The 27,879-nt window shown below is 46.6% G+C and overlaps 1 protein-coding gene across 1 annotated transcript; it reads left to right on the top strand.

The window, feature by feature from the left end:
• Positions 1-27,840, top strand: KCNMB4 (potassium calcium-activated channel subfamily M regulatory beta subunit 4). Its single transcript, XM_033162853.1, has 3 exons — positions 1-623; positions 16,472-16,599; positions 27,181-27,840. The coding sequence occupies exons 1-3, from the start codon at positions 288-290 to the stop codon at positions 27,347-27,349; spliced, it is 633 nt and encodes a 210-aa protein (XP_033018744.1). The 5' UTR covers positions 1-287; the 3' UTR covers positions 27,350-27,840.
• The last annotated feature ends 39 nt before the right edge of the window (positions 27,841-27,879 follow it).

Genomic DNA, 27,879 nt, shown 5'->3' with positions numbered 1-27,879 from the left:
CCTGGAAAAACGTTCGGCGCGCCGCGACGGGAGCCTCCCTGCCTGCTCGCCGGCCCCAGGCGCCTCCCCCTGGGCTGGAGCCCGGCCAGGGCTAGTCCCGCAGCTGGGATCGGACGGGCGGCGGCGGGACGGAGTGGGTCTTGCGGGGCTTCCCCGCTTTGGACGGGAAGGAGCGAGAAGCCAAACCGAACCCCCTCGCCGATTCTGCTTCTTTTCCTCTTCTTCCCGCCCCTCTCCTCCTCCGCCCGCCTTTCCGTTTGGTTCGCTCGCCGCCTCCCGCGATCCCGATGGCGAAGATCCGGGTGTCTTACGAGTACACCGAAGCCGAGGACAAGAGCATCCGGCTGGGCTTGTTCCTCATCGCCACGGGCATCGTGTCTCTCTTCATCCTGGGCTTCTGCTGGCTCAACCCGGCCCTGCAGGACCTGCAGGGCAAAGCGGCCAACTGCACGGTGGTGTCGGTGCAGCAGGTCGCCGAGCTCTTCGAGTGCACTTTCACGTGCGGCGCCGACTGCAAGGGCACCGCGCTCTACCCCTGCCTCCAGATCTACGTCAACAACTCCGAGTCCGACGCCCGGGCGCTGCTGCACCAGGACGAGCACGAGCTGCTCGCCAACCCCAAGGTAAGCCCGGAAGAGGAGCAGCCCCGTAACCCTCCTAGGCAAGCGCTTCTCACCAGCGGGAGGAGCGGCCTCGGGGCACTTGCAGAGGGTAACCCGCTGAAATCTTGGAACCGAGGAGGAAAGGTTGGGGAGGCTGGACGAACGGGAGCGAATTGAACTGGGGCGCTTTGGGGGTTTGAGAAAGGAAGCCCCGTTATTCGCCGGCCCGATCCGCCAGGGGATTCGCAGAAAGGTCCACAGGCGGGATACGTGCCCTCGTCCTGGAGTTGGGCGAGTGTAAGCAGGGGTAGCCTGTTGCGCCTCCGTGCGTCCCCAGGTGTGTCTCCATTGGACTCTGTGGGCAGCGGTCGACTCTCGGACCAAGAAAGAGGGTCGGAGGCTCCGGGGATGTTCCGGGACTCGAGACAGCTGGCAACTCTTGCGGCTTCGTCAATGCCAGAGAAGCTTGCCAGGGATCTGTCCAACTGGACGGCGACCCGAGTCCAGAGCGCAGCCCCGTAGCGCAGAACATCCTGTCTGTTCCATGGAATGCAGGACCTCCTTCCCATTGGGCCGCCCACGCTCTAGAAGTCGCCCGCTCCAATAGGAAGCCGGGGCTCCGGTTCTTTTCGGAGTAGCCAGAGGCGCAGCTTTGGAAAGTTTGCGCAGATGACATTTTGCGCTGGTGGGGATGTCTTTCCCCACTGCGCCTCGTCCCCCCTTTCCTGATTGGGATCGCTGCTGGAGCATGTGGCATAACGGGGTTTCTGAGAGTGTGCAGAGCGCGTTTTCTAACAGAGCTGTTCTGCCCTCTCATTACACCTCACGGTAACCAAGGTTGCCCAATACTGGCGGCATGTAGTAGTTGTTAGAGTGCAAGAGAGGCTCTGCCTCAAATCCCTATTGTGTGGCAAAGCTCACCAGGTGACCTTGGGACATCCGTTCTTTCTCACCGCATAGCTTCCCTCACAGGGTTGTTGTTGTTGTGGGGATAAATTTCAAGGGGAGGGTACATTCACCATCCTTGGCTCCTTAGGGTTTAAACCATGAGTGATGTTAAACACTTGGTTTGGCATTGCTTGTATCTTTTAAAAAACTGTAAATAGCTGCCAGGGGTGGAGTGTGTGTGTGTGATCGGACCTGCGACACATGTGCATGCAGGTTTGAATCCTCCTTGCTGCACCATGGTCCTGATGCAAATTGTCCCCCCACCTGAAGCTTCTATTTGCCACAGGAGGAATATTACTACTACTACTACTACTACTACTACTTAAAACCTTGTGAAGTAAGGTGTTGGTATTCCTATTTCACAGACCGGAAAACTGAGCAGGGTGAAGTAAATTGCCTACTGTTCTCTTTGTATAGTGTGAATGTTCAAAATTTTCCCCATAAATCATTTCTGTTCTTGTTCTTTCACCTCTTCCTGGCAGTGGATGTGCCTGCTAAGGGTTTGGCTTCAAAGTGGCCGTGGTTTTGGAGGGGAATCTGGGCAGAACCTGATTTAAAAGGAAACGAGATTTCTAATTAATTTCAGGGAAGGAGCCAAAAACTGATTGATCGTTGCCTGAGACAAGTGGAATCTATTAGAAGTAGTGGAGGCAACGATGACAGGCTTGGGCCATGCCCACTGAGATACAGATATCTCACTTAAATGTATTTGTATCCCCCCCCACAACCCCAGTTGCAATAAAGGGATTAAGCTGCAAACAGAAAGTCCCCAGTTCAATTTTCATCTCTGCCCCGAGCTCTCTAGGTAGCCATAGGGAAACCACTCCACCTTGGTCTTCCCATCTGAAATATGAGAGATGTTTATACAGATTTATTTACCTTGCAGGGTTTGGTGTATAGATCACCTGCCTGCTTTACCCCCCCCCCCCCATTTTTTAATCACACACTACACAGAGGTAAGCCAAGGTTTGGCTCTTAGTGTGTCGTTTGAACCTGGGCTTGCAGTTAAACTCCTTATTAACCACGAGCTCTAGCCAAGAACAAATCCTAACTACAATCCCATGCCTGGATGACACGCTAAGCCAAACTTTGGCTTGGCTGGTGTGCTGCACTGAGTTAAAAGGACTAGGGAAGAGCAAAATGGGTATGATCTCCTCACAGCAAGCCCACGGATTTGTAATGACCTACGGTTTGACTTTGCTCTATGTGCAAACATGGGTAGCATACGTGAAGTACCTTAAGCACTTGAATATCCCAATATTGGGTGGTACTACTATTGTAATTTTTGTTGTTGCACTTTTATCCACTTACAGTTCAAGTAGATAGGTTCACTTGGACTCTTTGAGTCACTGCATCCAGCTGCAAACTCCCAGCTGCTTGACCGTATACCCAAAAGGCAGCTGCAGCCTGTAACAGTGGCCTGACAAAGTTTCCTATATGAGGCATATGTTTCCAAATTTCCACCTCACATTTTCTGGGGGTACACTTACAGTTGTTCTCATCAGGCCTGTAAACCCAGTGTGCAGGTTGAGGGGGTGGGGAATTAACAAGAGTTTTATTAAAAACAACAACAACAGCAATGTGGCTCTGTTTTGTAGGAGAGACAGAGAGCATCCTGCAATTTATGTGCGCTAATGAAATCCAGATAATGCTTTGAGATTCTTACTTGCACCATCTTTTTATTTAATAGTGGCAATTTAAAAGTGTGACTGGTTTCTTTCTTTTCCTCGGGTGGCAAAAGCTCTCTGTCCATTATTCATTGTAAAAGTTGTAGGTGGCAAATGAATTGCTCTTGCTTTTTTTTTTTAAAAAAGTATGGTGGCTAAAGCAATAAAAAAGTGGGTGGCAGAATCATGGCTACTCCTGAGGCAACCTCTAAAATAAATTAATAGATTGTTTAAATACACCTTCCCAAAAAACCCAGAAGGTTTTTTGCTAGGCTTGATGGGTGAAGAGATTGCAAAAAAGCACCAAAGATTGTTTATGCAACAACCGCAGTGAGGATACTTTTAGCCCCAAAGTGGAAATTACAGGAATTACCGACGATTGAGGAGTGGCAGACGAAGGTGATGGACTATGCTGAACTTGCAAAACTGACTGGCAAGGTTCGAAACCAGGATGACTCAAAATTCCAAAGGGATTGGAGTAAATTTGTTGACTATATAAGATTGAACCATGGAAGTTTGAAGACACTAGCAGGACAGGAATATCCCTATGACATAGTTTGAAGGATTTAAGTAAGAAACTGTGCAATTAGCTTGGACTAGAAAACCTGCTGACGTGAGGGAGGGAAGTTGTAGCTCGGCAGAGTGAGGATATAGGTGGATTTGTATGTTTCTGTTTGAGATAATTTGTTTAATTGAAAAATATAATAAAAATTATTATAAAAAATAAAAATAAAATAAATGGGTAGCTATCTCCTCCTGTATCCAGCTCAAGCATCAGATTAAATGGGCTATTGGTTTTGAAGGTTCACGCTACAGTAAGCCCATTAGATGGGCAATGAAGGTGTGTCCGCTTTCCTAGCACTTCTGCTCTTATAAACTAACTCTGGCTATTTGTCTTCACCTCTAATCTGATGTGCCTCTAATAATTCTCAAAATGCAGGATCAGGTCCACCAGTAGGTCTTGGAAACGTCCAAGGTAGTTGCTGTGATTTTTAAGAGCAGAGGCAGCCACTACTAGAAAAATAAGGACAAGATAGTGCTATCCTTTCATTCCATGCATACAATCTGACCAGACTGACAACTGAAACTTCCTATCAACCCTGGCATTAGGATAGTGTCCTCCACTGCACTTGGGGGGAGCTGGCAAATTTAGGGTATGCAGGGCAGGGCATGCGGCATGCACAGCACCTGTCCTACAACACCATGCTCACTGGTTCCTGCTTACTGCCTGCTCAAATAATGGCTATAATGTAGCAATGGTAGCACCGGTATGCATCAGCTGAGTGGGCAATCTGTGCCCATGTGCAATGTCTGCTGGAAGTGCGTGACTTGGGCATACAAGGCAGTTTTCAGTTCTTTCAGCACCAAGGAGAGCTCTTTGTGAGCAACTTTCTCCATTGAAGCCTGGAGGTGAATTGAGACCTTCTGAGTGTCTGCTGCCAATTCCACCTCTTCTGTGCTCTGCCCTTTTTGTTGAAGAACTGCAGTTCTCTGACCCGAAGACTGGTGCTTCTCCTTTGCTGCATCGGCTCTCACCTAGTGCACTTTCTGGGAGGCAGTCAGTTCCTTGGGACCAGAGAAGTGCCTATGAAGGTCCTGGCTCTGCTTCTACAGACTCTGGTGCTGTGGGATCTGGTTTGGCAGGTGCCTATCTGCCAGCCTCATGTTCAGAGCTAGGAACCTGGTCAAGCTGCTCAACTGGTGGTGCTATAGTTTCTGACTCAGTGGCTTGGTCACTGCTGGTCTCTAGGGTCGTGACACCAACTCATGCCAGCAACAAGCAAACATTGCCACTGCCAAGTGACCAGCTTAGGAGGATAGAAAGGGCCAAGGAAGCTCAAGAGAAATGGCTCCAGGGGCAGGGGCATGTTACTTGTCCCCAGTATCTGCTGCCTGAGATAGCTACCTCACTCTGCTTAAAGGTAGGACCAGATATGATGTAGAATAAGAAACATATTGTTCCTTGTGGTAGTTGAGCTATAAGTCCAAAAAACACAAGAAATCCAAAGTCTTGACTGGATTTGTCACCACCCCCTTTGTGAGTGTAGTTGTTAAGAGCGGTAGACTCGTTATCTGGTGAGCTGGGTTTGCGTCTCCACTCCTCCACATGCAGCTGCTGGGTGACCTTGGGCTAGTCATACTTCTTTGAAGTCTCTCAGCCCCACTCACCTCACAGAGTGTTTGTTGTTGTTTGGATATCAAATCCAAACTCCTCCTCCTCCTCCTCCTCCTCCTCCTCCTCCTCCTCCTCCTCCTCCTCCTCCTCCTCTTCTTCTTCTTCTTCTTCTTCTTCTTCTTCTTCAGCTTTGACCTTGGTGCCTGCCTACATCTACCATCATCTCCTCCCTTTCCTCTCCTCCTTCTTGCCCTCGTTTACTTACATCATTGCTGTGTTCCCTTGTGGCACAGACATATTTTAAGCAGGTTCAGGAAATGGAAAAACACCTATTGTGCTTAGGAACATCGTAAGCTGCTTCATTCCAAGTCAGACCATTGTTTCATCTGACTTATTGTCTATACTGATGGGAGTGACCTACCAGCGTTGCAGAATGAACATGGAAAAGTGTGGGGTGAGAATCTAGTAGAAATATGCTAGTCATCTAGTAGCTCATGGCTTCGTCTTATTATTTGGGTAGCTCTGGAAGAGCCGCTTAGAATGGATGTTTTCCTGCGACAACCATGTTTCACATGCACCCTCAAAGCGATACAAAGAAGATGCCCCATTATCATTTTAAAAGATGCTGTGAAGTTTTGGGTGGGTTCTTTTGTCCCTTATATTTGGCTCAAATCTGAAAGTTCCTTATTTAAATGCTGGGAAGAGTGTATTGTGATTGATTGTGGTGTCTGACAGCACCAAGATGTTCATAAGCGTGATGTTCTGAATGAAAAGAAACTGCTGAGCAGAATCAAGTTAGGATATAAATGGCTGTTAGGACTTTTGAGCATAAAAAGTCGGAAACTTTACAGTGCAGGGCAGAGGAGGAAAGAGAAAACCAGTTGCTCAGTGGTGCAGCAAAGTTTAGCTGTGGTTACAGGGCTGGACTTACCATGAAGCAACATGAAGCTGGGCAGAAGTTTCTAGAGCAGGGGTCGGCAAACTTACCTGGCCTCGGGCCGGTTCCTCCAGCGCCGATCGTGCGGTGAGCTGGAGGGCAGGGGAAGCGTGCACCCATACGCGTGCGCACACCCTATTTCCGGCGCACTTCCTGGTCGGCGGAGCATCGGAAATAGCTTGTGCGCATGCGCATGGGCCTCCTCCGACCTGGAAGTGTGCCGGAAATGATGCTTGCACACAAGCTATTTCCGACGCTCTGCTGACCCGGAAGTGGGCAGCCGTGCTGCGCTGGTAAGAGCAGGCGGCGGGGGTTGCCGCGGGCCAGATAATTGAGTCGCCTGGGTTGTATCTGGCCGGAAGGCCTTAGTTTGGGGATCCCTGTTCTAGAGAGACTGCCAACTCACTTCCTCCCCCCAGTCGAGGTATCTGATTGGACACTTTGAGAAGCAGCTTGCTGGAGTAGATGGATCTTTAGTTTGACCCTGCACGGCTATTCTTATGTTGCTTGTATGTCATTTTTAAAAAGTGAGCTCCACTTTTTAAGCGGGGTTACCACTCTGCCCTTTTAACTTCACGTGCAAATGGGTCTAAGGTCAGCAGCAAGTTGATAGAATGGGCCAAGGTGTGGGGTGCTGGCCATCTCGAAGCTGAGGGTTGGGGAGTTGTTGAACATTGCTCAGCATGTGCTCAGCCAACACACACCTGAGGGGAAGCCTGGTGAACGGAAATGGACAAAGAGATGAGAAGAAAGGGGAGAAAATGAATTCAATAAATAAACTGTAGAAATAAGAGAGAGAGTAAAAAACAGTGGTCATTAACTGGAACTGGAGGCATCTCCAAGTAGAACAGGAAGCACAGTGGAGGCTTAGTTTCCCCAATATCTGTTGTTTCTATAGCTCCCTACTTTGATGCTTCAGACTTTATGCTCAAGACTCATGAAACGGGGTAAAGGGGACCTGCAACTAGTTGAGCTTCTCATTGCCCATGAGTTAGTGTTCCTTGTCACCGGGAGAGGGTGACTTCAGAGCTAGTGGATTCTGAGAGAATAAACAGCTTGCAAAACTTTTGTCTACCGGTAAACTCTAGTCAAGCTGCTCTGTGTCTAACTTCCCTTGCCTCACAGAGGCCTCCCGTTTCCCAGCAGGCTTTGAAGATGTATTTGTCGTCAAAAGTTGAAGACTGCTTTGCACCTTTGTCTATTGGCAGAGCTCGGCCTCTCTTGTTTTTACAGCCTGGAACATTTCAGCTCATCACACCTTAGAGGAGCATATGTAAGTTTTCAGCCCATGGGCCACAACATGCCTAGGACCACATGCCAGTAGTTAAGTGGGGCCGGGGGCAGAAGTTGGTGGAGCAATACATGTAAATGTTACCTATCTGCAGTAGGGTAGCTTCTACCCACACACTCACCCGCCCCTCTCCATCCTCTACTTAGGCAAGCAAAAGGCCTTATCAGAGTTCAGGGACACATTCCAGACCAGTGTTCGAAATTTGGCAGGCTCCAGGCACATTTTGCTACTGGCACAGGTCCAATTGTGACCGCGTGGAGATTTCTGGGTGACAGGTTGGTGACCGCAGTTTTAAAAAAGCTCTGCCTTAGTCCATACTTAATACCACTTTCATTTCCCCTGTGTGGTTTTCTCCTTCTTGCATACTGGGACAAATGAGTTGCTGTAAGCAGGACCGGTGCTAGGCTTCTTGCGCCCTAGGCGAACCACCTTCTGGCGCCCCCGCCCCCCCCCCCGCCAAAGCCTGCTTTAGTGGGAGGTGGGGGGGGTGGAGAGGCAAGTCCTCACCCGTCCTGCCCCCACCCCCCACCCCCCACCAAAGCCTGCTTTAGTGGGAGCCGGGGGGTGGTGTAGGGGGCAAGCAGCACCTCTCCGCTACAGCGGAGAAGCTGCTGCTAGCCCGTCCCGCCCAAGCCTGGCCAGCGCCCCCTCCATTTTGGCGCCCTAGGCAATTGCCTAGTTCGCCTAAATGGACACGCCGGCCCTGGCTGTAAGAGCAAGCTACAGTCAAGCAATGTGGTTGAGATCACAGAATCATACAGCTTCAGCGTTGGAACTGATCCCCAAGGGCCATCTAGTCCAAACCTCTGGCTACTAGACATTATGTTTTGGCGACCATAACCTAGGTTTAAGGTGCCATTTGGCACCTTTCTTATATATCTGAGTTTCTAACACTGTCAGATGGGTAAAAGCACTCAGAGTGCAAAGCTGGAACAGTGAGGGGTGGGGCCTGTGGTGGATTCTGATGACCAGATAGAGAGGCCTGGCAGGACATGTTCAGCCCCCAGGCCTGAAGTTCCCCACCATGTATGTATTTTCATCAGCCTGCGATGCTTCTGTAGAATTCTCATTCCATTGCTTGCTCAAGGATAGCTGATCTTCATTTTACATGTTGTTATTGTCTGGATTATAGTAGAGCCATTTTACTCCTCTGTGTGTTTCTCACTCTGTTCAGGTGCATTGTACCCTTCAAAGCCGTTGCCACTGTGTTTTTGTTTTGTTTGTTGCTAATAAGGGTGGAGGTAGAGAAAAAGAAGCATCTTCTTGGTTGAGGGGGAAAACCAAAGAAGGCACAATGTGGATGCAACAGAGGTTGCGTCCTTTAGTTGCATGGCAACCAAAATTTGCTTCTTTCCCAATTGGATATGCAAGATGAAGAAGGCAGGTGAGAAACCAAAGGAGAGGGGGAAATGGAGCAGCAAGCCTGGAGGGGCAGAATTGGCAAGGGTGTCGTGTAGAGGAGGGTTTTTAGGTCAAACCACCTCCAACAGTGGAGGTATAAAATAGCCATCAGAGTTGGTAGTCATCATCATCCATGAACGAGCTTTTCCCCAATTTTTTTTTCTTAGGTTCTCAGTTCATGGGCACTCACTTGCAAAAGCATTGAGTTTCTAACAACAATACAAGATTTGGGAAGCAAGTGACCCATAGATACCCCGTCCAGTCCCCCCCCCACCTCCTTCTGCTTGGAATACAAAACCAAAAATGGGAAAACTATTATTTTAATTAACTGAACCTTACTAAAATGTGTATTTGTGCTACAATGAGAATTAATGTCGTTAAACAAAATTAGAGACGCCATAGTATTTACTTTGGAAATAGGCACCATTTCTTGGTGGAAGGTGTCTTCTGAGCATTGCTATTGATTCAAGTGGTGCCTGCATGCCTGTCTGCTGTTTAAAATGGATAAAGCACTAACTCCGATTGCTTTGTGAAGTATTAGGTTTTCAGGATGGCTGCTATGATAGGTCATGATGATCCAGGATCAGAAAAGAAAGCAATTAAAGTGGAATTTTCCAATTTACTTGCTTTACTACAGGTGACAGGAGTATGGACGAGATTTTGTGTGTTGTTGAATAAAGGCTATAATCCTAAACATACTTATTTGGACAACTTGCATCAAAATCAATGAGAGTCAATGTTGCCTAATCCCACTCTAGTTGCAGGCAGAAGACACACCCGCCCTTTTTTAAGGAGGCTCAAATCTGCATCACAGTGTGCACATAACCATCCATATTAGCCCTGCCTACATCTGTATATAAATCTCCTTTCCAGGGTCAAGACAAATGTATTTATAATTTAAGGAGCATTTAAGTAAATACTGCCTTAACAACTTGCCTGGTAGCCATTGGTGATCAGGAATCCCATGCAGGCGAGTGAGCAAGGTGGAGGGAGCAGGACAGATCTTTCCACCCAGTCCACTTGGTTTCCATGCTAGCCGTGGAGGAAGGAAAGTCCCTTTCTTCATGACGAGCATGGAAACTGGACAGGTTAGTGGAAGAGGAACGGATTGTTCTCTTCCTCCTCTGCAAGTCTGCTTGTTAGAAGACTACTTGGTTTGCATTTCCATGCTGGCTGGCTGCACCAGAGAGAGGTTTTCTCTCTCTCTCTCTCTCTCTCTCTCTCTCTCTCTCTCTCCCCCCCCCCCCAGTTTATTTAAGCTCACTTTTGTGAGCTTATTTACAAGGCTGAGTAACTTGTTACCATTGATGGGATCCAGAAGGCTGTGTGTGGCATTGCCCTCCTTTGCACATGTCAACATCCTCCTTAAATTGTGGCGCCCAGAACTGGACACGGGACTCCAGGTTTGCTCTGACCAAGGCAGAATAGAGTGGGACTATGACTTCCCTTGATTGGGACACTCTACTCCTGTTGATGCAGCCTTGGTGTCTTTTGCTGCTGCATCACACTGCCGACTCATGTTAAGCTTTTAAAGATCAGGTGCAGTGTGCTCACTTCTGAGCATTTTCCACCTTGGTTATTGCAGTAGTCTAACCAGGAAGTTGCCCAGAGCATGGATAACTGTTGCACCCCACACCTAGAATTCTTGAGGCAGCTTATATGATAATAAAATACAACCCATGTTGAAACAGTCTCCAAGATCACAGTAGTGTTGTAAAAGCAGAAGTTGGCATTAAAAAAGTGAAGAAACTTGAAATTGAAACTCAGGACTAAGAAGACAGCAGAGATGGATCAGGTTAATCATGAAAAATACTGAAAGGCCTGACAGAATTGGAGGGTGGGGGGAGAGTCTTCATCGGCTTCAGCACCAATTGAGTATTCCTGTGGAGAAGCTGTGGGATATCAGAACAGAAATGGTTTGTTTCCTCCATTGCCACTTTCCCCATCCCTTCTGGCCTCCAGTATCCCCAGCACAAATGGGAAGCCTACAGGTTCCTGGTGGGCAGTAGATTAATTATTTGACATGGGTTGCCCATATTCTCCTTTCTGGGCTAGTGAAGACATGTGACATAGTATTTTACATATTTACAGAATAAAAATAAATATATACATTTCCTTACCTGTCTTCCTTTTTGTGGATAGAACTTGAGCCACAACTCGCTGGGCTTTGTCTCAGAATCTGCTTTCGTTGCTAGGGCTAATGTACATACAGATAAATGGTAAAGGACTCTTGGATGGTTAAGTCCAATCAAAGGCGACTGGGGTTGCGGCGCTCAACTCACTTTCAGGCCGAGGGAGCCGGCATTTGTCCACACACAGCACTCCAGGTCACGTGGCCAGCATGACTAAACCGCTTCTGGAGCAACGGAACACTGTGACAGAAACCAGAGTGCACGGAAACGCCGTTTACCTTCCTGCCGGAGCGGTACCTATTTATCTATTTGCACTGGCGTGCTTTCGAACTGCTGGGTTGGTAGGAACTGGGACAGAGCAACGGGAGCTCACTCCGTCGCAGGGATTTGAACCGCCAGCTTTCTGATCAGCAAGCCCAAGAAGCTAAGTGGTTTAGACCAGAGAGCCACCCATGTCCTCCCTCCATAATGTGTGTATATCGGTCATTATAGAGAGAGTGTTTCCTTCACTGCCTGTCCCAATGCACCTGAGGTTGTGGATATGGACTATGAGGTCTGAGTATATCTGCAGGTTTTTTTGTTTTTAAGAAATAAGTGCTACCTAAAACAGCTCCAAACAGGATTCAGTACAGAATAGAGCTAACCTGTGAGGACGAGATGGTTGGACGGTGTTCTCGAGGCTACCAACATGAGTCTGACCAAACTGCGGGAGGCAGTGAAAGACAGGTGTGCCTGGTGTGCTCTGGTCCATGGGGTCATGGAAGAGTCGGACACGACTGAACAACAACAGTGAGGACACAAGAGACCCTTCTCATCGACTGCTTATTCATGTTGTGCTCTAGGGGGACTAGTTGGGAGTATACAACCAAATTTGGGAGTGCATGACTTTAAACATCTTCTCCAGACCTGAATGGCAATTTTATTACTGTGCTGTCTTTCAGGTTCTTCCGGTCTGTTCTATGGCCACGGTAGCTTTTAATTAATTCACAGGGGTGTTGTGAGGGTTACTTAATGTTTGTACCGAAACTCCTGAAGAGTTACTTTTTGTTGCTTAATCATCAAGCAACAAAATGTTAGGCTAAAGGAAGAAATTGAGAATAGCTATGCAACCAAGATTAAAACTTTACTGAAGTTATTTATGTGTGTGTCTGTTAGCTATGAGAGGCAAGAGGAATTTGGGGTGGAGTTGCGGGGGGGGGGAGAGAGAGAGAGAGAAGCAGGAGTTCAAAGAAGGAACACAGTAAAATAGTGTATAATTGAGGGTTATAAAAGGTGGTTGATCACCTGGAAAGTGAAAGCTAGGGACCTTCTTGTCATCCTGGTTTATGAACCCATTTCAACTTTGTTTGTCCCTAGACACAGCTGCCTGCTTTTCTGCCAGAGATATTCCAATTTTCCCAATTTCTTTTTCATTCCATTTCATTTTTTAACTGTCTCATGCATTTCCGTATTATTGTACCCAAGGCAGCTTATAACCCATAGGAATGTCAAAATATACAACCCCAAAATACATTGCCATTCTATGACAATTCAGAATACGACCGAAAAGGAACAATTAAGGAAATTCAAGGAAATTTGTTTTGCTTGCAATATTACAAAACGATTGTCAACAAAATATCAGTGAATGATAAATAAAACAAAATCACCTCAAAGATTACAATAAATTAGTAAATTAAATTAAAAGCAGCCGTGACAATATCAGCAGAAATATAACATACACAGACTGCCCTTGTCTGTTTTGTTAGCTGAGTGCGGCATTGGGAAGCTGCAAGACCTTCAGTATTAGGTGTGTGTGTGTGTGTGTGTGTGTGTGTGTGTGTGTGTGTATAAAATGGCCGACCTCTAGAGAGGACCTGTCTCTGTTGTGTTTTGTGTGCTGTGCTTTAGCTAGTTCCACATCTAATGAAATGAGTACTGAGCAGGGTTGCCTTTCTCAGTAAATCAAGACGACTCTTGATCTCAGTGTTGTTGGTTGAAGCCCCATGTTGAGCAAAAGATTCCTGCATTGCAGGTGGTTGGACTAGATGACCCTCGTGGTCCCTTCCAACTCTGTAATTCTGTGATTCTGACATCTTTCGTTGCTGTTGTTACTTTTAGTGCAGCTGTCCTATGATTACACACTCACTTCTATACTTAGGGCTGCTCTGGCGTTTCCAGCTTATGAAAACATTGCAGGGTATTAGGGGTTTAAGTCCCAAGCTGCATAGAACAGTTCAAGTACGGTATTTTTGTTTTTGTTTTTTGAACAATCCTGAAAACCTTGTGAATCATTGTCCTTTTGATGATCTGTAGAGTTTCATTCTTAAATGCTGCAGGTGTTTAAGCGCCTTGAGATAACCTAATTTTGATCTGCTTAGCAATCCCGCTTTGATGTTGCACATCAAAACGAAGGAATGCAAAGGTTCCGAGTTATACTAATAAGGACATATGTCAGTGTTAAAAGTTGTAAGAGACAGCCTAAGGGCAGAGGAATCCACTGTCCCATTAAGAACATTGTTCATAATTAAGTAATATATATATAAGGCACCCAGTCACAATTGGAGCCCATGATTCCCATTTAACATGAGCCCCCTTGGGTTAAGGCCCAGATATAGTGCAGGTGTGGGGAAACTTTGGCCCTCCAGATGTTGCTGGCCAATGGCTATGGTTGCTAGGGTTGGTGGCAGTTGTTAGTTCAGCAGCATCAGAAAGGCCAAGTCTTCCCATACCAGTGTCAGTAGTTGTATGAGTTGATCCTGAAACGTACAGAATAGTATCAAAGAGGCTCAGAAATGGACTGCAATAATTTTGTGTGTTGCTACATGAAGGGTAGTTGTGAATAGCCAAGAGTGAGTATGTTGTATGTATGAACTTGAAAATACATTTTTAGCATGGACTACTGGATGTTTCTAATACGCTTGTAGAAATGTTCACCCTTTTGGTTTGCCGTGTTTTTAATTAATTGGATGAGACTAAGTACATAATAGAGGGTATATTTGTTTAGGTAAGTAAATTCTTCGGGCATAATTTTAATTAAACAAATGCTGGAAGAATTGCATAGAGGAGATACATTTTGCTTATTTTACAGATCCCTAAAAAAAACCTCCTAACCATATCCAAAAGTCCTCATACGTCGCATAATCAGCCTCTTTTGAACTGGGTGGTAACATATGTGTGGTGATAAGTCAACAGAGACTTTAAAATAGCTGTTTAGTGGGATAACAGCAGTGAGTTCCTACGGGACCTGCCTCTGATGGAGCAGGCTCCATTGAAAAGTGTTTTCTTTGAGGCTGACACTGGGATTGGGTGACATGAAAGCTCAATCAGTGCTCTTAGGTCTGTGGTGACACGGAAGTCAAGTGATGAACATGCATCTGTGAATCAGCATCTTGTTTCCCTAGACTTGCCATTGATGATGTATTCTATGTCGTTCAACCAGATGAGTTGTAATTATTCAAAGAAAAAAACTGCAATGAATAAATTAATTGTTGGTGCATTCCACACACACAAACCCCATGTTAAAAGATGACTATTCTGCCCCTCTCCTGTTTTACTTCTCAGTAGGGTTATCTGCCATCTGCTAAACCAATAGCTTAGGGGAGGGGCAGAATGTGTACTTTAGTCTCATGAGTACTTCCTACACAACAAAACCAAATTAGCTGCCATTTGAAATCTTCCCCAAACACTTCTTGGAGCTGTAAAAATATTTTTCCCCAGTTTCTATAGTATCACAGTCTGATTTAGATTCATAATAAGTCTTGCTAGTGCAGTAAGTCTATTCCTGCACTAGCAAGTGCCACAAATGGGAAGGAACAAAACTCTCTCCCCAAGAGTGTGACTGCTGAATCTATAACAGTTGTCATCTTGGAGGAAATCAGAATACCTTGATGCAGCCCTCAACTTGTTTTGGTTCTTAAAGGATTAGGCCAGGTAAGGTGGAGTAAAGCCTAAAATATAACTGTATCTATCTATATTTGTAACTGTATATATTCTGTTGGCTTAAAACAGCCTCAGCCCATCTGCTTTGTGGATCTTGTTTTGAAGATAAATTAATTAAATTACATCATCGTGGCCTTCCTCTGGTTCCTTAAGTAGCAGTCTATATTTTTAATCCATGCCAGAGACTGACAGTTTAAGAGACTTGGGACAAGAGTAACTGTGTTTGAACCTTATGCCTTTCTTGCCACTGATTTCATTAACAAAGACCCAGTTCTGGATCTGTCTGTCTGTGTCTCTGGCAAGCTGCAGGTTGCTTGTTAGAGCCTGGGGGTGAGGGAAGGATGTGGGTGAGGGACGAGGGCCATAGATCATCATCAGCAGAGCTTGTACTCTGCATGAAGGAAGTTGCAAGTTCAATTGCCACCACCTACAGCTAATAAAGATATGTGGTTTCTAGCTGGGAAAGGCATCTGTCAGAGGCCATGGAATGTCAAACTAGACATGGTGGGCTAGATGGATTTGGTCTAAGGGTCTTCAGGTGAACTTGAGTGTCTGCGGTGGGAATCTGTGCCCATGTTGATGAATATTCATTCCTTTGAAACACTTTGTTGGTACTATATGTATAAAGATGGAAAGCAACAAGCACTAGGCCTGGAGAACAGGTGGAGTTCTAACCAGCTGCCTGCTTGGAAAAGAGTATATGACATTGAGATTGGTTTATAATTTTTGTGCTCAGAAACTTCTGTCTCACTCTCCCTGGTCTGGTAAGGCTCCACCTCTACGTGGACAGATCTCTGAATTCTGTTTTTGAAGTGTAGCCTGTGTACCCATAATTCACTTAGTTATTATTTCTGGTGCTCTGGAAGAGGCAGCATAAGCAGCCAAGATATCCTTAATATTTATGGTTAGCAATGAACTAAACACCATCCTCATGATAAACCAAGGTGGGTGGGAGCATTAATCTCCTTGTACTTCATTGCACCTTAATCTTCTTTGCTTGTCTCTGAATCGAGTAATACCTCCATGCCTGTTGTGTGCCAGTGGCTAACTTCACCACATTGCTCACTAAATTAAAACACTGCATAAGGATTTTGTACACGCATATATCTGTATTTTTCAAAGTCGTAGATTTTGATTAGAGATGAAACAGCAACTAATCCTCTGTGTTTTAAACGTGCAGAATGACAGATTTATGCATGCATTCCTTTTATGTAACTTGTCTAAAATTAGAGGTTAGGGACGTGCATGGTGGACTTTGAGTCAGACCACTGAGCATTCAGTAACAATTGTTAAACAGCAACAGTATTCAGTTAAACCTCCTGCTTGTCTTTTTGCCCAGTCCTGAAACATATGCTTTCGTTTTAATTATAAAAACTGTTGAGGGATGTCCAAAGAGAATTGAAGTATTTACTTGTTGCAAGCGAAAATGATGCCATCATAATGCCATTTATTTCAACAGTGTTCGTATATCCCTCCCTGCAAAAGAGAAAACCAGAAGAACACTGAAAATGTAAAGCTCTGGCAGGTTTACTGGGAAGATGAAGTTGGCTCTCAGCCTTTCACGTGCTACTTTAATCAACACCTCAGGTGAGTATCTTGGCTCATCTGCTGTCAGGGTCCAGGGTTGGATCCAGACACATCAAAGAAGCGTTTCAGTTAAATGCGTTGCAAACTTTGTATGAGAAATCGGGTGAGCGAAAACGGAACTCCACAGCGCCATCTGGTGTCACAAGGGTTAGAATGCATAAACAACGCGTATAAAGCATTTTTTCTTTGCCCATGTAGCCGAGTCCCAGCAGGGCTCTGGTGAGTTTGGGACAGAGGCAGTGGGGCGGGAGGTTGACCCAGGAGAAGGGGTTGGGTGCCACACGTGAGGCAGGAGCCAGGGCGAGGGGAATCAGGGTCTGAGCAGTCAGAGATGGAGATCGGGGCTCAGGATCTTTCAGAAGAAGAGGAAGAATGCATACGCGCTGTTTATGCATTCAGGTGAGGGACAGGCTGGTCAAATACCCTAGAACCAGGAGGGGCTTGAAGACGGAAGCACAGCAGTGACTTCTATGCAGCAGAAGTCTCAGGTTGTGTGCACGAACCCATCAGACGAGGGTACATAAGCCTGAGGAGGGGGAGGCATGGTCCCACTGTTGCTTCAACTACTCCGCCAGGCAAGACACAAACCTGGAGAAGTTAATGACAGCTATGTTGGCTCCAGAAGCCTGTGTATCCGGTGCACCTGAGGAGCTGCTGCAAGTGTGTGTGCTTTTGCCAATAATTTTTTTTGACTAAGGGCCATTTGCTTTCTTCGGCTGGGTGTGTGCAAGACACCTGCTAGTTTATATACATTTGACTGGAAAAGAAATTCCACAATTCAAGCTAAGATATAACTGTATAGCAAATTTGACAACCTGTTTGGGCATTCAGTTTACTTGTGTGTAAGGAACAGGAGCATGTCGTTTTCATCCAGGGTGAATCTACACGCAGGGAAAAAACCCCGTTATTTATAACTGAAGTCCGAAATTAAATCGTTATAACAAACGTTATATGCAAAAATGCTTTAGAAAGGTTTTGTAGTCTCTGGTGCCATGCTTGTCTCTGGTGTTGCATGTTTATAATGCAGTCAAATCGCTGGGTTTTTTTTTTAAACTAACGTAGCTGAGTTCCCTGTTTACAGACTTCTGTAAGTCTGAGGCCAAAGATCTGATGCGGCAGCTTCTTCTGCTCATGGAGTTCCTCCAGCGGTTTAGAAAACCCTGGAAAAATCAGGTTCTTCACAAGGCGAGAGGCGGCTCCCCACTTCCAACCTATCATACTCAAGGAGGGCTGTAAATGGTGCGAAATGTGATGTGCTGAAGGGGGTGGGGCTTAGCAGCATGTCTCTGCTCCCACTGGTGTGCTGGCTTACACAAAGGTAAACTGAATGCCCAAATAGGGCCACAGTCTTGCTGATCACTAATTAATAAATGTTTGAAGTTAGAATTATTATTATTTTGTAGTACAGGCCCTACTATTCAGTTAGAAATTTACAAGCTGGCTTCCAGTATTTTATTTTATTTTTAATTCTTACTTTATTTAAGGTAGTCATTGTTGTTGTTGTTGTTCAGTCGTTCAGTCGTGTCCGACTCTTCGTGACCCCATGGACCAGAGCACGCCAGGCACCCCTATCCTCCACTGCCTCCCGCAGTTTGGCCAAACTCATGCCAGTCACCTCGAGAACACTGTCCAACCATCTAATCCTCTGTTGTCCCCTTCTCCTTGTGCCCTCCATCTTTCCCAACATCAGGGTCTTTTCCAGGGAGTCTTCTCTTCTCATGAGGTGGCCAAAGTACTGGAGCCTCAACTTCAGGATCTGCCCTTCCAGTGAGCACTCAGGGCTGATTTCTTTAAGGATGGATAAGTTTAATCTTTTTGCAGTCCATGGTAGTCATAGAACACTTAATTCCAATAGTTTCTAAGCATACGTAAAAATTATAGAACGCGTACGCAAGTGAAATCAGTGGAAATCAATTGTAAAAGCAAAAATCTTCCTTAAAATGCCTGCTGAAAAAGAAAGATCTTTGACAGGCACCTGAGTTTCAACAGGAAGGGGGACCCATCTAATCATATCCTGGAGGGAGCTCATGGAGCCCATGGCTTCTAGTGGATATAATGATAATGATGATGATAATAATAATAATAACAGTAAATGCCATTCCAAGAAGGTGGACTTGTAATCTGGTGAACCAGGTTCGCGTCCCCACTCCTCCACATGCAGCTGCTGGGTGACCTTGGGCTAGTCACACTTCTCTGAAGTCTCCCAGCCTCGCTCACCTCACAGAGTGTTTGTTGTGGGGGAGGAAGGGAAAGGAGATTGTTAGACGCTTTGAGACTCCTTTAGGGGAGTGAAAGGTGGGATATCAAGTCCAAACTCCTCCTCCTCCTCCTCCTCTTCCTATAGTCTTTCCTGTGCAGCACAATCCAACAACTGGCGTGGGTGAGCAATATCAGTCCAGGACCGATGCATGCAGCTCCTGATTGTCGCCTACAAAGCATTCCTAGGAAATCGTTTTTTTAGGGATTGTTATCTAATGTGGCACTGGTTGAGTTCTGTTGGTGCAATGGGACTTCTCCTCCTCTCATGTGCCCCCTTTCCCCCCAACCCTCCAGAGGTGATTTTGAGAGCATGTGAGGGAACTGGAGGCGCAGGAGAGGAGGAAGAAGCTCTCTGGTGTGCACAGAAGTCTGTTGCACCAGAGAAGAGGCAGTGTTGGATACGGTCCAAACACTATCCTGAGTAAAGGGGGTTCTATATATGTAGACTGCAATAAGAAAAGGGAATCTTATGCATGCTGGGGTTAAAAAACTGAAAACTGTGGAAAACTGAAACTTGGAGTTGCGGTGCTGACACGGGACACCCAGGAGTTGTTTTGAAGCCTAGGGCTCACTAGTTAGTTTGGAACGGAGTCCTATTTCATCTTGACCCAAAACAAACTGAGATTGTGATGTTCTGCAATTAGTGCTTTAATTTTCTTGGCATTTTTTTGTCCGTTGGATCCCCTCCCAGTTGGATCTCTCCTATGGGATATAAATGGATAAATATTATAAATTCCATTTTGTGTGGGAGAAGGGCTTTTTGTCCATTTGAACTGCAGCCCATTTTCTGTAGGCTGAAGTTGGATTTGATGGGCTGGCTTTGCAGCCATTCGCCCCATCACTAAAAGCCAGCCTACTGTACATGCAGTTTTCCTGTCCTATGTTCCTTTGCAACATAACATGGTGACCTTGAGGGCTGCTCTTTGTTAATATTGGAGCTGTCTTCCTCCCCTTCTATTTCTAACCTGGCATTCCCTAGTTAGGAAACAAGTTAGGTAACCAGTCCAATGAGGCTGCAGTGAGACAGAGGGTTAAAGCTGGTCTGTTTTATATCTCATGAACATTACCTTGAATTGGCCTGGAAACCAGTGCAGACACTGAAGAACAGCAGCAGCTAGCTTGAATTGAATTGAATTGAATTTCCTTGGCAGCTGAAGCCCCCAAACCTTCATCAAGCAGCTCCATGCCCACTTCATTACAGTAGGCTATTGCCACAACTACATAAATAAATAGGAGCTGTATTCTGAGCATGGCTTGAAAAGTTGGGAGTCAGTTGGTGGAAAGTTATTCTGCTTAGTAACTACAGTCATATCCATTAGGGCCAACAGCAACAGAAGCCTGTAAACCAGAACTTACTTGGGAAGGCTAACCCCCCCCCCTGAAAACCATCATTCCTAGGTCAAAAGAACTGCTGGACACCATGATTTCTGCCTTTGTAATTTGCTTCAGTTTCATTCTGTTTCCGTTTCGATACCCAGTACAACACACTGCTTCTTTGGCAGTGTTTATCAGTCCACTTCCCCAAGAGGGCGGCAAAAAATTAGCATCAAGAGCCCTTTCAGATGATGCTCATCTCTAAAGACCAGGAGCAGGGAGGGGAACAGTGCTGAAAGAGAATGCCCATAATAAGCAGCACCTGTTAGGTTGTGCTGACTCACTGCACCAGCCTTAATTACTTTCACCACCAGCAAAGCTGTAATTGATTGCATGGCACTTCAGGTTTGTTTTCTCTCGAAATGTTTGTATTTTATATTAATGAACTTAAATTTTATTGGCAAACGCATTGGCAAAGCTTGGGTGTTTTAGCATTTTGCCTGCAGCCATGTTTCCCTTTAGTGATCATGCTGGAGCTTGTGAAAAGAAGGGAGAAAGAAGTTCATCACTAAAAATGCATTGGCAGCAGTCCAGTGGACACTGCTACAAAGCCATTCAGTGTAACTGATGTCCTTTCTTGCGAGAGACACAAATGGGGTTTGGAAGGTTCGACATGTAGGCAGGGCCAGGCTAGGCATGCAGTTTTAGCAGATGGAAAACAACACTGCAAAGATTGGTGGGGGAATGCCTTGTTTATTTCTTGTGTTTTCTATTTCGTTGAGAGCTGAGGACTCTCAGCCTGAGGGCCTTATTATTATTATTATTATTATTATTATTATTATTAATTCATACCCTGCCCATCTGGCTGGGTTTCCCCAGCCACTCTGGGCGGCTTCCCACAAAAGATTAAAAATACATTAAAATATCAGTCATTAAAAACTTCCCGCTGCCTTCAGATGTCTTCTAAATATCAGATAGTTGTTTATTTCATTGACATCTGATGGGAAGGTGTTCCACAGGGCGGGCGCCTCTACCGAGAAGGCCCTCTGCCTGGTCCCCTGTAACTTTGCTTCTCGCAGTGAGGGAACCGCCAGAAGGCCCTTGGAACTGGACCTCAGTGTCTGGGCTGAACGATGTGGGTAAAGACGCTCCTTCAGGTATACAGGACTGAGGCCGTTCAGGGCTTTAAAGCACCAACACTTTGAATTGTGCTCAGAAACGTACTGGGAGCCAATGTAGGTATTTCAAGACCGGTGTTATGTGGTCTTGGCGGCCACTCCCAGTCACCAGTCTAGCTGCCGCATTCCCTCGTGAGGGCCACCTGCCACTGGTGGGTGGGGCCAGAGGCAAAAGTGGGCAGAGCAATGAATGTTAATTTCACCTCTGTACCTTTCTACAGACATCCATTCCTCTCCATCATTCTTCCAGCCAAGCAAAAGTCATGGGCAGAGTTAAAGGATGCGTTCCATGCTAGGAGAGACAGCATGGTATAGTGGTTAAGAGCGGTGGACTCAATCTGGTGAACCGGGTTCGCTTCCCTGCTCCTCCACATACAGCTGCTGGGTGACCTTGGGCTAGTCACACTTATCTGAAGTTTCTCAGCCCCACTCACCTCACAGAGTGTTTGTTGTGGGGGAGGAAGGGAAAGGAGATTGTTAGCTGCTTTGAGACTCCTTAAGGGGAGTGAAAAGCAGGATATCAAGTCCAAACTCTTCTTTTCTATTCAAAAACACCCAAGGAGGGCATGAAGGAGGTGGGGTGTGACAGGGTAGGGCTGAAAAATCCTGATGGCCGGAGGCCTGGAGGATTACATTCACCCCCGGTCCTGAGGCTCCCCTCCCCTGAGTTAGACTTTATAATGTAGAGTACAGATAGAGAATTTTGGTATCTGAAGAAGTGTGCATGCACACGAAAGCTCATACCAGGAACAAACTCAGTTGGTCTCTAAGGTGCTACTAGAAAGAATTTTCGATTTTGTTTAGATAGAGAATTTGTAGGCCTCCAAATTTTGCTGAACACCAGCACCCATCATCTGTGACCATTGGGCAGGGATGACAGACTCCCATCAACGCCTGTGAGGGTGTCACAGGCTCTCTCACACACCCCGCCTTGATGTGGAGTTTACAAAGCCATTTAACTTGTCCCTGGTGACCTTGCTACTGGCACTTTTTACCTTTTTGGGGGGAGGGGGATTCCCAAAATTTCACTAATAAGGAAATCTGTTTACAAAGTGCTGCAAGGCAGATATTTCAACCTGTAATGTTACACCACTGTTTTAATTTTTGCATTTACAGGTAGGTAGCCGTGTTGGTCTGCCATAGTCAAAACTAAATAAAAAATAAAATAATTCCTTCCAGTAGCACCTTAGAGACCAACTAAGTTTGTTCTTGGTATGAGCCAACAGTGCCCTTCAGCTCTCTATATTGGACAAACAGGCCAAACCCTATGCCAAAGGATAAATGGACATAAATCTGATATCAGGAATCACAAGACAGAGAAACCAGTAGGAGAACACTTCAGTCTCCCAGGACATTCTATACAAGATCTCAAAGTAGCTGTCTTACTACAAAGGAATTTCAGAAATAGACTGGAAAGAGAAGTTGCTGAAATGCAACTAATTGCCAAACTTAAAACCATGGAAAGACCTGGTCTGAACAAAGACATTGGATTCTTATCTCATTATACATGACAAAGTTATCTTTAGCCATCTCAACCCTTGCCTTTTCCTGTAAGACCAATTGCAGTCATTAACAGTCGTCAACAGGTTTTCCACACTTATCAGTCAATCACCCATTCCCACCACCCTTCTGAGTAATACCCCTCCCCACTCCCTCACTATATTTAAGGATCTGGTGACTTCTGTTTCAGTGTATCTGAAGAAGTGTGCATGCACATGAAAGCTCATACCAAGAACAAACTTAGTTGGTCTCCAAGGTACTACTGGAAGGAATTTTTTTATTTTTTATTTTATTTTAAATTTTACATGTAACATGTGTGGGCTAGCTTAAGACCCCAAGAATTAAAGCGCTGGATCAAACCCAAGACCTGCCCAGGCCACATCCACACCATACATTTAAAGCACTGTGATACTACTTTATGCAATCATGGCTTCTACTAAAGAATTATGGGAGTTGTAGTTTATTAAGGGTGCTGAGAGTTGCAAGGAGATCCCTATTCCTGGGGCTTTTTTTCAGCCAGAACTCAGTTCTGGCAGCACCTCTCAGGTGGGCACCATTGCCATTCTAAGAGAACGAGGGAGGTGTTCATGGTGAGTTCTGGCACCTCTTTCTCTAGAAAAAGAGCACTGCCTATTCCCCTCACAGAACTACAGTTCTCAGAGTGGCTTAACAGTCATGAACTCTGATGCCTTGTAGCTCTGTGAGGAGAACAGGGACCTCTCAGGCGCCTTAATAAACTACAGCTCCCACAATTCTTTGGGAGTAGCTGTGAATATTCAAAGCTGGTATCATAGCACTTGGTGTGAATGTGGCCGCAGTACAGCCACCTGTTCCTAACTGTTGTGGACCAGATGCCTATGGGAAGCCCATAAGCAAGACATGAGGGAAGAGTGCTCTCCTCAGCAATGGGTGTTAGAGGCAAACAGCTTCTGAGGCTGAAGGTAGTTCAAACATAGACATCATGCCTTGTAGCCATTAATAGCCTTAACCATCTAATCCTCTTTAAATGCCACCTGAATTGTTGACCGTACCTACATCTTGGAGCAAATTTCATCTTTTTAACCATGTGCTGTGTGAATAAGTACTTCACTTTGTCCTGAATCTTCCAACAGCAGCTTTCTTGGATGACCCCACCGTCTAATATTACAAGACATGGAGGAGTCTCTCCACACCACACATGGCTCTCTATACCTCTCTGATCCCACACTCACCTTTCCCCCTAAACCCAAGCAGCCCAAATTGCTGTAACTTTGCTGTGTTACTGTAATTGACTGGGAACCAGTGTGGGTCTCACTGTGCTGGTCCTGTGGGTTACCCGAGAGGCGAGGTCCAAGTCCGGTCCGTGGTCAAAGGTGCAACATAGAGGCAGTCTGTAGTAGCTGAAACAGGGTGCAGGGCAGGGAGTCGGGCGAAGTCCGGAACAGGTATGCAGGCAGGGAACCAGGGCGGGTCAGGAGCTCACGCAGGAAAGCAGGACAGGATTGAAGCAGGAACACTGGCAGGAACTGGTCACCAACAATGTTGCTCCTGCTGGGGCATAGGGCAGCCCCGATCCTCTGGTGGCTCGCCTCTCCTGGCCTCGAGGCGACCACTCCTCCTGCGGGAACTTAGTTCCCTTCGCCTCTCTGTCCTGAGCCTCTTGCAGCTCAGGAGAGGCTGGAGGGTTACCAGACCCAGGGGCAACCTCAGCTTCCCCTGACGGGGCTGAGAGTGGAGCACCTGCAGGCAATGGGTCCTCCATCCCATCAGGAGCCAGAGCAGACTCGCACCTGAGGATCCAGCACAGACTCAAGCCCTAGCCCCAGCTCTGCTGGTTCTGGAGGCAGGGAATCCTGTGCAGGCTGGGATCCCTGAGGTTCAGCATCTGAGTCTGAATCCCAGGCCATCACACTCACTGTACTCCCTACTAAGCATCTCCGGTTGAAGAGTGAGATAATGTTTGCTCAAGGAAAGTTGTTTGCCAGGTGTTGACTTTGCCTGTCTCCCTACCACTACCACCACCACTTTTTAATACTGCAAGCAATTAGCATGGCCATTTGGGGGCTGTGCATATATCCTCACCCATTGTGCTGAAATAAGTTCATTGTTTATTTTCCATTGTGACTTGGCAGCTGTACCCTTTATCCTGTGCCAGGAGAAAGTGCTATACACAAATATTTGATTAGGGTTCAGTAAATGAAAGCATGTAATAGACCGATGACTGTCTGAGGATCACTAGTTTGCACCCTGGGGGTCATCCATCTTGGAATAATTACTTGCTGGCGGAGGGGGGGAGGGGAACTTACTGTTAGAAGACTGTTCTGCTTTAGAGCATCTGTTTGGCTTTGCTTTGTCCTCATAGTTTGATCTCTCCTCTTTGGAGTGGCAACCAAATCCAGATTGAAACTGGGACCCCATGCTGAAAAGATCATGCTGTGCAAGACAATCTGTCTTTGAATGCATTTCATTTATGTAACAGAATTAAGTGAGTAGAGTCTTACAGGGGTGGGGCAGGCTGAAAGAAGAGGGCTAGTGAGCTGCAATCAACAGAGATCTGCAAAGCTGCATGCAGATGTTGATGACTCGGAAAGGCACTCTGGCCTAGAGATCTAGGAGTGCAAGACTGCCCATCAGAGCCGTCTCATCCATTGGGGCTGGTGGCGCGGCGCACCAGGGCGCAATGGCCTGGAGGGCACCTCCGCCCTCCAGCCCCGCTGGCAGCGCCTGCCGGCAGCGCCCTCTGACTCCCGGCAAGGGAGCTGGCCGGCCACGCCACGTCCTCTGGCTGCCCAGCAGAGCACAGGAGCTCTGCGCGCCCTTCCAGCGCTTCCGGGACGGGAGGCGAGGGCAGCTGGCTCGCGCTCCCGCGCGCAGCCGGATGGCGCGGCGCAGCCGGCCAGCTCGCGCTCCGCGCGCAGCCGCCCGCCCGCCCGATGCAGCGCGAGCTGCCCAGCCGCGCCGCGCCGTCCGGCTGCGCGCGGAGCGCGAATTGCCCGGCTGCGCGCGGGAGCGCGAGCCGGCCGCCCTCGCCTCCCATCCCGGAAGCGCTGGAAGGGCGCGCAGAGCCCCGCGCCGCTCCAGCGCCACGCCCCTCATCCCCCACTCACCCACCCCCCTCCCAAGGGGCGGCAAGCGCGGGAGGGAGGCGGCGGAGAGGCGGCATGGCGGGGGCGCCGGAGGGATAGCCGCGCCAGGGCGGCAGATCCCCTTGAGACGGCTCTGCTGCCCATGAGGTTCACAGGAAACAGCCCCATTGCCTGAATGTCCCAGGTGTTCATGGAACTGTTGCTTTCAGGGAAGTGAATGGATAAACCTTTACAGGTGTGGGTGGTTCACATGTGCATCATAGCACCTGCACTCCCAAGAAATGATGTGCTAATGTAGATTTCTGCAAATGTAGTATATGTCATATAAACTGATTGGTGATGCGGTCTAAATATTACCACATGGGAGCTCCAATTCACCTGCTTCATTGCATTTATGGGAAAGAGACAAAATACACAGAGTGTTTTGGCAGTGCCCCTGGAAGGCTAGTGGGCTCAGTCGGCTGGAGGCTTGCAAAACGTTCTGTCTGGAAGCGCCCTAAGTGTTCACAGGAACACAAGTCAGATTCCGTAGTTGTGTTCTTTTCCAAAGCACTTTTTACAACCTAGGGATACAAATCGATAAGGTGTCCTACCCTAGGGAAACCCATTAACCATCGCTATTGGCTGGGCATGAGGAAGTGGCCTCACTGTGGGTTTGTGTTGCCACCTTTGGTTCACTCAGCATGCTGGTTGCTTGTCTTTTTTCAATCCCCCAGTTTGAGGTGGATGCTTAGACACATAAATCAACTCAGATGGCGTAATTCAAGATTTGAGATAATAATTGTTGTCCGTGTATCCTGTATCTCACAGTTTTTCCCACTTGCCTAGTTAACTATTACTGGCTTAATTTAAAGAAAAGATGTTTGAATATATTTTTGAAAATTAAAATATTTTTGTATATCCCAACACCTATGCACTTATTTAAAATGTTATGCAGTCCGAAGTTGTTGTGTAATGTTTCTCTGAGTCATTTTCAAATGTGGAAAACTCTAGAATTTCTATTTCCAGTTAATATTTACCACGCACCATGGTGGTAATTTGTAGAACTGATTGTAGTTCCTCTTCCTTTTATCGTTTGACTTTTATTTACAGGGTGGAATCCCTCTAATTGGATGGTCCTGCAGGTTGAAGCACTGGAGATATTTTTTTTTACCAATTTCCACTGCAGGCCTTGCTCCTTTAAAAATCTACTCTGGGTGTCTTGGTTTTTTCTGCCCTGCTTTCCTTGCTTCCTCCCCCCTGTAATTCTGCCTTTCCTATTGCAGACCGGACGACGTACTGTTACGGCGCACACACGATGAGTCGGTTCTTTTGCACTGTTTCCTTTGGCCGGTGGTGACGTTCCTGGTTGGGGTCCTCATTGTGGTCCTCACCATATGTGCAAAGAGCTTGGCTGTCAAAGCAGAAGCAATAAAGAAGAGGAAGCACTCCTAAGCGGTTCACTTTCCTTGGACGAAAGCAGAGGGGATTTTGTAGGAGTGTCAGCGGTGCCAAATGCAATTGACAGGCACTCCCGTGGCGCTTCCCAGCGATGCCCGTTCCCAGTGTATTGCCAGCTGTTGGTCTTGCTGATGCCTGAAGATTACTCTTAGGTGACCACGCTGTGAATTGTTAGCTAGCTGCTTCTGCCACTAAAGAAAGCAAAATGTGTCTATTCCAAAAAGAAAAAAGAAAAAAAATTGATCCTAAGCTGCACCAAACTGGCTGTTACTGCATTTTATGAAATCTGAACGATGGCTCTTCACTCCAGGTCTTTTGGTGGACTGAAGGACAGTTTTCTTGGGGGGAGGACCCCCCCCCAGAGTGTGGTTGACTTCATCTTAGCAAAACGATCTTTCTTACCATTATTATTTAGTATTGAATATTTATTATTTCCTTTCTCATAGACTGTATTTCTGAAATATTAAAAAAGTGGTTGGTTTTTATTAGTCTGTGTTTTTATTTTGTGAGTGGGTTTACCTTCC

The sequence above is a fragment of the Lacerta agilis genome, chromosome 10 (assembly GCF_009819535.1).
Source record: "Lacerta agilis isolate rLacAgi1 chromosome 10, rLacAgi1.pri, whole genome shotgun sequence".
Taxonomy (NCBI): Eukaryota; Metazoa; Chordata; class Lepidosauria; order Squamata; family Lacertidae; genus Lacerta; species Lacerta agilis.
This window is presented reverse-complemented; position numbering and strand designations above follow the sequence as displayed.

Coding starts and splice junctions, on each gene's coding strand:
- KCNMB4 (XM_033162853.1), top strand. CDS start 288: ATGGCGAAGATCCGGGTGTCTTACGAGTACACCGAAGCCGAGGACAAG. Junction 624..16,471: donor AGCTGCTCGCCAACCCCAAG/GTAAGCCCGGAA, acceptor TTATTTCAACAG/TGTTCGTATATCCCTCCCTG. Junction 16,600..27,180: donor TACTTTAATCAACACCTCAG/GTGAGTATCTTG, acceptor TTCCTATTGCAG/ACCGGACGACGTACTGTTAC.